Here is a 10711-nt window from a genome sequence, read left to right on the forward strand (position 1 = left end):
AAAAAAAAAAAAAAAAAACAGATCTTAGTAAAACCAATACCTTATCAGCTTCGCATCGAAGCTAAAAATGTATTTTGGTTCATTCATTATTCAATAAGCTAAAATCATAGTAAAATTATTACACTCATTCTCTGCTCTACATTCTTATACCACCCAACACTCTGAACTATACATCATACTTGATCATATTACAGTCTTATAAACCTTACCTTTCAGCCTCATTCGAATTCTTTTATGGCATAACACGCTAGATTCTCTCCACTTCAACCACCAGCACATAATCCTATGTCTTATATCCTCGTCAATACCATTGCTTTTTTGCTCAACTGGCATTCTCAGCTTGGCATCGAAGTTAAAAAAAAAATAAATACATCATGGTAAAGTAATATCTTTTCAGCTTAACATCAAAACTAAACCGAAAAAGAATTTCCATTTAATTTTTTTTTTATTTTGTAAGTAATTTATTAGATTTTATGAAACGGATTAAAATGTTTATTACAATAATAACAATGTGAGTTATAATTTAATACAAAACCTTTTTTTTTTGTTTTGAAATATAGGCTATCATTGCTAGTAATGGATCGTTAACAGAAAAATTCGAATACATCCAAGAATTGCGAACATCTAACAGATCAGTTTCTTTTAAATTATATGACCATGATGAATTTAAAAAAACAGTTCTCGTTTTAGGATCAGGCCACGTGTGTTCTCCTCTTGTAGAATATTTATTAAGAAATGAGTCAATAGTTATTAAACTTGGTAAATAAAATCAATTGTCTAAAATATGCTACTATTTTCACTTAAATATTGTTTTAGGTTCTGCTGATATGAACCGAGCTAACAACATTTCAAATAAATTTAATAGGGTGCAGCCAATAGCAATCGACATTCTTGAAGACATTGAAAATTTAAAGAAATTAGTAAAAGAGGCAGATTTGGTAGTTTCTTTACTTCCAAGCCAGTTTCATCCATTAGTAGCTGAACAATGTATTGAGCAAAAAAAAAATATGGTAACTGCTTCATATTGTTCTGATGAAATGAAACAACTACATAACAGGTAAACATATAGCATTGTATAAAATTTAGTAATAACTGACAATTACGTATGTTTTAGAGCAGAAGAAGCTGGTATTACTATAGTAAACGAAATTGGGCTCGATCCAGGGATTGATCATTTACTGGCAATGGAATGTATAGATCAAATACATGAAGAAGGTGGTAAAATAGAATCATTTGTTTCATACTGTGGTGGTCTACCCGCACCTGAATATTCTAGCAATCCCATTCGATATAAATTTTCATGGTTCCCTCGCGGAGCGCTCATCAATACTATATCAGAAGCAAAATATCTACAAGATCACGAAGTAAAATATTACATTAATAACCTATACTTTTTTATCACAATAATGTACTTGGTTGATATTATCAGCGGGTTTTGAAAATAGTTTTATATTTTAAATTTTATAAAATTTTCTACTAATGCTAGTATATACTTGTTTTCATCCCGATTTTTAATAAACAGTCCAACAAGAGGATAAATTTTTCTTTATCGGATTTAACTTTATTGATGTGATTAGATTGTTCAGAAGTTTTAATTATATTATCTATAAATGACTGTACAACTGTCTCAATGCCTCTTGTTGACTTGTGTTTAATTGACAAATTGATACTTTTGTCTACAAAGTCACGAAAACCTTCCCGATTAATATGCTTATTAGTAAGCATAAGGCGTCTATGTTTTTAGCTTCAATGCGAAGCTGAGAAGGTTTTGGTTTTACTATGATGTGTTTTTTTTTTTTGTGTCTGTTACCACTTTTTCTCAGATCTCACCGAACGGATTTCTTTCAACGATACGTCAAAATATCACAAATCGTATCTAGTCGAAGACATTACACTCAAAAATTGAAAAAAATTCCCTCGTTCCCCGTAAATGGGGGAAACCTCAAAAAAAATTACGAATTTAAAAATCGCTAATTTTCGAAATTTTTTCAATTTTTTTTACTTAAAAGTGCCATAACATTTTCAAAAATAAACATATCAATATAATTATTTTTTATATAGATGCATAATATCATTACCTTTCATTTGGTATATTTTTTTCATTAATTTAACCCTTAACCTGCCCACAAGGGGGGATTTAAAATGACAACTTTTTCACAAAAAATTAACTTTTGAAAATGTTCCGGAAGGTCTGACACTTTTATTTATATCTTAAATTGAAGCTAATGCAATGTTCTTTATTATGCAAAAAAAAATTTCGGACTTTATTTTATCTTCATGGTGAAAACAGACATCAAAATTTATAAAAAAAATACGATTTTTGTAAAAAAATTCTTTTTTATATTTTTAACTTTATAATGCTATAACTTTATGAAAATTGTATGGATCAACACAATTATTTTATTATTTAATAATATTTATACCCCTTTTTCATTCGACATACTTTATCTTAATCAGGATATTAATAAGGAACTAGCAGATCATGCAGCTTTTGGAATAATCCACCAACTTTTTAAAATTAAACACTAATTTTCTCGTTCCCCGTAAATGGGGGAAACCTCCAAAAAAATTACAAATTTAAAAATTGCTAATTTTCGAAATTTTTTCAATTTTTTTTACTTAAAAGTGCCATAACTTTTTCAAAAATGNCAATTTTTTTTACTTAAACGTGCCATAACATTTTTAAAAATGGCCAAATCAATATAAATTTTTTTCCTATAGTAGCATGATGTCCTTACCTATCATTTGGCATATTTTTTTTTATAAATCTGTCCCTTTACTTGCCCACAGGGGGATTTAAAATGACAACTTTTTCAACTTAACTTTTAAAAGTGTTCCGAAAGGTCTGACACTTTTATATATATCTTCAATTAAAGCTAATGTAATGTACTTTATTATGGAAAAAAAAATTTCGAACTTTATATTATTATCATGGTAAAAATGGCTACCGAATGCAATTTTTGTATGAGAATTCTCGATTTTATTTTTTACATTTTGAACTTTATAATGCAATAACTTATTGAAAAGTGTATGGATCAACACAATTTTTTTATGAGAAATAATATTTTTTAATAATCTCTTTTTCATTCAGGATATTAATAAGGAAATAGCAGATCATGCAGCTTTTGGAATAATCCACCAATTTTTCAAAATTAAACACTAGTTTTAGTTATTATCGAGGTGGACATAATGCCCATGTACTCAGACCTGTTGGTCCATTGTGCGTACCTCATACCGAATTCGGTTTACCCACCTAAGTGTTAACACCAAATTGTTAATACATTACCAATCATAATCCAATCTCTAAAGATGACCAAAGAGTCCTGTCTTTCTGGCGAAATTAAGTATCTCTTTGGGTTTTAGGTTTTTAATATCGTCTTTTTCAGGAAAAGGTTTATTCAAGTAGTTTGATCTTAGTGTGGACAAGGTTTCACATTCGCACATGATGTGAAATGAGTCTTTCTCTTCTTCTCCACACTTCCTGCACAATGGTGATTCCGATACCCCCATTGCGTTAAGATGTTTAAGCAGGTGACCATGTCCTGTCAGTAGACCAGTCAGGGTGCTTATTTGATGTCTAGTCATGCTATTAAGATCACCCAGCAATAGACCAGGAGTCTTGATAAACATTTTAGATTGTATAGGTAGTACCAAATACTTCCAGATTTTCCTATGTTGTTCCTGCACCAATTCTTGGGTAGCGCTTTGAGCGATTGCTCAGTGAGTCCTACCACTGGTTCTGATCCAAAATAGGTGTTCTCTACTCCTTTCCTGGCTAGAAAGTCAGCATTCTCATTTCCAGTGACACCGTTGTGTCCCGGTACTCACGCTAGTGTAACTTTGTTGAACCTCGATAGTGATTCTAAAGTTTCCCTGCATTCGAGGACCAGCTTTGAATTCACCTGATCGTTACAGAATGCTTTCAAAGCCGCTTGACTATCACATAAGATTCCTATTTTTACCAGCAGGTTTTGAGCCCTAACCAGTATCACCTTTGCTTGGAAAACAGAGAGTGTTTTGCTCAATGACATACTGACTTTCGTGGCTTTAAACCCCAAATTCCATCACCTACCTTTCCTGATTTTTTGGATCCATCTGTATATATTACAAATCCTCCTTTTTCAGTCAGGTGGTAAATATTCCATTCTCTATGTATAGTGATCTCCACTTTGTAGGGAATGTTATTCTTAAGAACCGGTTTGATATAGTCCAAGGGGTATTCCAAAGAACCCTGGTCTATCTCTTTTAGTATTTTACCATGTTCTGTTGTATCACTCTCCAAAGTCCACATACCTAAGTTGTGAAATCTTAGTGCTTTGACGTGAGCGTTTACCTCTAGATGCAGAGGAGGCAATCCAATTAGTGCCTCTAATGCGACCGTTGGTGTAGTTCTTAATGCTCCAGTGATGGCAATAGCAGCCATTCTCTGTATGCGACTAAGTTCTTTCCTAGCTGTAATGAGTGCTGTTCTGGTCCACCAGACTAGGGCACCGTACAATATCATATGTTTAATCACTAATGTGTACAACCAATACATAACTCTTGGTTTAAGACCCCATGTCTTTCCCTAGGCTCTGCTGCAAGTCCACAATGTGGTCATTGCTTTTTTGATTCTTGACTCAACATGTGATTTCCATTTTAGCTTACTATCCAAGATAATACCTAAGTATTTTACTTCTGATTTNAAGATAATACCTAAGTATTTTACTTCCGATTTTAATCTTTTTAAACGCCAAAAGTTAATTAGAAATTATTATTGTGATTTTTATTTAAGTGATCTATTACGATAAAAATGTAAAAAAATCTAACTTTTCTGATAAATGTACTGTAAATAGTAATTATAAAATTCCCTGATTGCATATTAATCTTAAAAATTTAATTTTTTCTATTTAATAATGTCAATTTCAAACTTACAAGTTGAGCTAAAAGTTATGGTAATAACTTTATTTTTTTTTTTTATTAAAACTTTCACTTTAAAGGACAATAAAAATTAGGTTCAAAATTATTACTTTTAACATATTAAAAATCAAAATCAATAATAATTTGAAAACAATTCATTTTAAATATTATATAATATATAATTAAAAGAATTAAAAGAATTACTTATCTGGGTATAATTAAGGAAATAGAAGTTGATGTTGCTTTTGTAATTATCCATCAATTTTTTATGAAAACAGTTTCTTATGATAATAGTGATTTTAATCACTGTCAGATTAAATCTATACTGAACCCAACTATGAATTGTCTCCACTATGCCGCGACCCCACTGTGCTGGGTTTTTTTTTTGTTGTTTATGTTGTTGTACGCAACAACCGGTGATAATGTGCGGGTTAGTTAACGTTCGTTTTTGTTTGTACAGAAGAAAGAAGTAGGAAGTGGACTGTATAAAATTAGTAAAATATATAACAATTAACTGTATTAAAATTATAAACCAAAAATATCATCTATATATACAGTAGCGCTCAAAAGTATTTTGACAAAGCGTTGATAACGAATTAAAAAAAAACTTTAATAGGTGCAACACATCGCATGACTCTGGGTTGTAGCTTAAAGTGCAAAAGGTATAAAGAAACAAAAAAATGTGCAGAAACTTTAGTATATTTATTAGAAATTAACTTTNTATACAGAGTGATCGAAATCTGGTAAGACACTTATTTTCTCAGAAACTATTGAGAAACATACAGAGTGTTCAGTAAGTCAGGAAACGGGTTTCTATTGTTACAAACAGGAAACCCGTTTCCTGACTTACTGAACACCCTGTATATTAAAGCCCGTGTATTTAATACCCATGCATTCATTGTATATTAATATATATAAATATATGAGTATTTAAGGTCACGGGTATTTAAATGCCCGGGTATACACGGATATTTTTACTATACAGGCATTAACCCCATCATAGGTAAAAACACGGGTACCCATGTAGTTCATTACATATCTAATCGCGACCTCTACTAATAATCCAACATAATGATTCTCTCGCTAAACCGGTAGTGGTAGTGCAAGTGGCGTTACCAGTCATAACAAAATATGTAACAAAACCCCTCTTGTAAATTTATATCCAACATATGTTTTATCTCTAATACTAATGTTAGTTCTGGTTACTTGAGTGTATGAAATACTATTTGTTGTATTTATACAAATTTTTATTTAATAAAAATTTTTTCATAGTAAATTAAGTTCTCGATATAAATTTATTTGCTTATTAGACATAAAATTGTCTGTAATTTTTATAATTATTATAATAAGTAGATACATCATCCAAACTAGATATTTCATTAAGATAATTACTATATATAAAAAAATCTTTAATATCTTTTATCTAATTTATTCTACAATGACTTCTTTTAGATTATTGAAATTCCAGCAGGAGGTGCATTGATGGATAATACAAAAGAATTACATTTTTTACCTGGATTTGCGTTTGAAGGATATCCTAATCGAGATAGTACTCAATATGCCCATCTATATGGTGTGGCAGCTGAAGTGAAAACTATGCTCAGGGGAACCATACGATATAAAGGTATTTTTCATTATTCAAATTTACTTGTATTTAACTGTAAGCCTTACTGTGTCAGTTTGACTCATGTTTGGGCCCCGGCATATTATTTAAAAATGGCTTCCCACAAATATTCCCACAAATTTCCACAGTATTAAAGAATTTATCATGAGAAAGAATGGTTTCCTGATCATTTTGAGAACACATGTTAATGAAGACATTATACCTCCATATCAAAGCATATTGAAGCATTTCAGAGCTCATAGACAATGACCAGTAAAATATGTAATGGCTATAGTAAATTGCCGGGTATCAAGATAGGTCAGGCTGATACTAAAATCTGACATTTACTTATTAAAAAACGATTTCTCAGGTTTTTCTGAAATGATGAAAATTCTTCAAAAATTACAATTGATTAGCTCTAAAAAACATGCTGCCCTACACCCTAATGGACCTGACATTACATGGGTATACATTGTTTTGCTTTTAATAATATTCATGTATTATTTTTATAAAAATAATGAATTTTTGAAAGTTATTATAACTTTTAAAACCATATTTTGGTTTCTAAGATTAAATTTTTATATTAATTAAAACTCTTGCTATGAAAAATAGAATATATAAGGCAGGGGTAGAATAGACGAAATGAATAATGTTAAATTCAACGCTTTTTGATGATATTTTGATAAATGATGTTTTTTTTTGTGTCTGTTAACATACTTTTTCTCAGATCGCACCGAACCGATTTCTAATGACGATACGCCAAAAGATAACAAATCGTATCTAGTCGAAGAAATGAATTTATTCAATTTTAGCTCAACTTGCAATTTTCAAATTGATATTATTAAACAGAAAAAATGGTAATGCTAAGTATGATATACAGTCAGCAAATTTTATAATTACTATTAGTAGGGTAATATTAGGGATTCTTGAACCCCCCGCCTTACCCCTTCACCCACCCACCAGTATTAAGGGTGGGCGTGGTCTGGGGGAGGGGCGTGTCATACAGTGGGCATGGTCTCTCTATGGTGGGGGTAATGGAGGATTGGATTTATGAGGGTGGGGGTAAGGAGATAGCGTGGTCTTATCATAGATAAGATAAGGGAGTCGTGGTCTTATCATAGATGGGGTAAGGGCAGGCGTGGTCTTAGGACGATTGGGGAAGGAGGAGGCGTGATACCACGATGGTGGAGGTAATAGGTATTTAGGTGGGGATGGCGGTTTAAAGTGCGCATGCTCACTATAACTTCATGTCAGCGGTGGGGAAGGTATCCATTCGAATATGGTTGTTCTCTTCCTATGATGCTATCTACTGAAGGGTAAAGTAAACCTAATGTGAACTGATAAACGTACTAGTTATTACATCTACTAGATACATTGAAATAGTGTACGTTAAGTAGCGACCGCCGCCACCACACTTGACTATTCCTTGAACGATTTGTAACAAACTCTATTAAGACAATTGGGTGTGAGGTGCGTACAATGTGTGAAACCCAATGAAAACTAACCTAAGTCGGGGGAGGGGGATTTCCTCAACATGTCGTAATAAGCGAAGGGGTAATAAAACTTAACTTAAACTAATCTAATGGGAGAGGTGCATATGAAACCCGACGTAAACAAACTTGCCGCACGTCTATAGATTGTGTATAATAAATAATTTCTAAAAAAAATATCATTGGCTACCAGACACTTAAGTAAGCATATTTCAAACATGTAAGTTCGTAATACATAAGAAGTTAAACTTATTTAAATTATTTTGTTTTTTTTTAAGTCGAATAATAACTTAAAATTTGAATCAGCTTAAATTGCCAATTTTATTGATCGATGAAAGCGACGGACGGTTGACACTTGTATCTATCACGATAAGGGTACAAAGTTCGAATCCTCTTGTGGCAATTAACATTTTACATTTTTATTTAGTTAGAAAATAATGTAGAAATCATTTGATTTTTATCTCGTTTACATTCAATAACGTTAATAAATATGAAGGTTCCCATCACTGTAGTCTCCCCTCGCGAGAAGAAATATCTTATTCATGTTAATATTATTTAACTATGTGGTTTATTTTTGTGGCTGCGATTTATTTATCCAACCGTCACTTAACCTACTTTTTTCAACGATATGACAAATGATTACAATTCGTATTTAGTTGAAGTAATTCCCTCAAAAATTGAAAAAAAATCCCTCATTCAAATAAAAAGTAGCTTAACCCGCTTTCTCCTTACAAACAATTAAAATCGTTCATTTCTCATATTTTTAAAGTATTTATTGTAGATTTAAATTTAATATGATAAAAGTATTCAACTACAAAAGTAAATAATTTTACTTTGTAATTTATTAAGTTTTTAACTCTATTTGTGTGTGCTACTAACATTATATGATATTCCAAAAGTTTTTAGCTTCGATGTGAAGCTGGGAAGGTATTCGTTTTACTATGATGTGTTTCTTTTTTTTTGTGTCTGTTACCACTTTTTCTCAGCTCTCACCGAACGGATTTCTTTCGAATACGATACGATACGTCAAAATATCACAAATCGTATCTAGTCGAAGACATAACCCTCAAAAATTGACAATTTTTCCTCGTTTCCCGTAAATGGGGGAAAAATCCAAAAAAATTACAAATTTAAAAATCGCTAATTTTCGAAATTTTTTCCTTTTTTTTCTTAAAACTTCCACAACTTTTTCAAAAATGAACATATCAATTTAATTTTTTTTTTATAGATGCTTGATGTCTTTACCTATCACTTAACATAATTTTTTATAAATCCAACCCTTTATCTACCCACAGAAAGGGATTTAAAATTACAAAACATTTACTTTTTCTACTTTTGAAAATGTTCCGGAAAGTCTGGCACTTTTATATATATCTTACATAAAAGATAATGTAATATACTTTATTATTAAAAAAAAAAATTTGACTTCTGGTCTTCGTGGTCAAAATGGCTACCGAATGCTATTTTCGTATGAAAATTCTTAATTTTATTTTTTACATTTTTAATTTTATAATGCTATAGCTTATTGAAAAGTGTACAATTTTTTTATGAGAAATAATATTTATACTCTATTTCATTCGACATACTTTATCTTAATCAGAATTTAAATAAGGAAATAACAAATCATGTAGCTTTTGGAATAATCCACCAATTTTTTAAAATTAAACACTATCTAAAAATTTGCATCGAAGCGTTTTTTAAGATAGTGATTTTCCATAAATACTGAATCTTATACAGGATGATTTTTTTATCATAACCCACTCAATTACTTGCAAAATAATAATAATTTAAACATTTTTTTTTTCATTATCTTTAGTTACACATTATTCTTGAATTTCTAACTATGCAATACTTTTTAAGTTCATCCCTTATGCATTGGAAGGGTGTCAACTTTCTTTTTTTAAATGGTAACACATATTTTTAATTTAATAAAATGTTTGAGTTTTTAATTTATTAGTAAATGGCATTTGAATTTTTAATATAACTTAATTCGTTTATTAGATATAATCAATTTAAAGTTTCTAATTTTTGAATTAATATCAGGTATAATACACAAGGGATTACAAATATAGGTAGCTAATTGGTTTTTTATAACATCGATATTAGCAGGTACACAGCATTGTTATTATCAATTGTAGTAAGGCACATTGTTATGAGTTTATAAATACACTAACTGACAATACAGAAAGTATATCTATTGATAATCATAATTGATAATAAACAATCCGTGACTGAGACAGCAATGTCATAAAAATCCAATTAGCTACCTGTATTTACAATCCCATGTGTATTATACATGTATATTAACTCAAAATTTTGAAACTTTAAATGTTTATATCTAATAAACTAATAAAGTTATATTAAAAATTCAAATGCCATTTACTATTAAATTAAAAACTCAAACATTTTATTAAATTAAAAATATGTGTTACCATTTAAAAAAACAAAGTTGACCCCCCTCCAAGGCATAAGGGATGAACATAAAAAGTATTACATAGTTAAAAATTCAAGAATAATGTGTAACTAAAGATAATGAAAAAAAAAAATGTTTAAATTATTATTATTCTGCAAGTAATTGAGTGGGTTATGATAAAAAAATNCAAGTAATTGAGTGAGTTATGATAAAAAAATCACCCTGTATATTAGGGTGGTCCTTAAAATACAAATTTTCAAAATTCGATTTACGCGCACCAAAAAATTATTCTAATACATGTAAAAA

At 30.2% G+C, this 10711-nt stretch overlaps 1 protein-coding gene across 4 annotated transcripts in view; it reads left to right on the forward strand.

Annotated features, from left to right (window-relative positions):
• LOC126895879 (alpha-aminoadipic semialdehyde synthase, mitochondrial) overlaps positions 1-10711 on the forward strand; it is a 63073-nt gene that overhangs the window by 30919 nt on the left and 21443 nt on the right. For 3 of the 4 annotated variants that reach the window (XM_050668172.1, XM_050668173.1, XM_050668171.1), the window contains exons 10-14: positions 561-759; positions 817-1057; positions 1115-1364; positions 6352-6523; positions 6873-6967. In XM_050668172.1, the coding sequence (XP_050524129.1) occupies positions 561-759; positions 817-1057; positions 1115-1364; positions 6352-6523; positions 6873-6967 (957 nt within the window). Of the gene's footprint in view, positions 1-560; positions 760-816; positions 1058-1114; positions 1365-6351; positions 6524-6872; positions 6968-7229; positions 7360-10711 lie in introns of all 4 variants that reach the window. The other variant, XR_007701735.1, reaches the window with a different exon arrangement.

Source organism: Daktulosphaira vitifoliae, unplaced genomic scaffold, assembly GCF_025091365.1.
Source record: "Daktulosphaira vitifoliae isolate Bord-2020 unplaced genomic scaffold, ASM2509136v1 Scaffold_1, whole genome shotgun sequence".
NCBI classification, from domain to species: Eukaryota; Metazoa; Arthropoda; class Insecta; order Hemiptera; family Phylloxeridae; genus Daktulosphaira; species Daktulosphaira vitifoliae.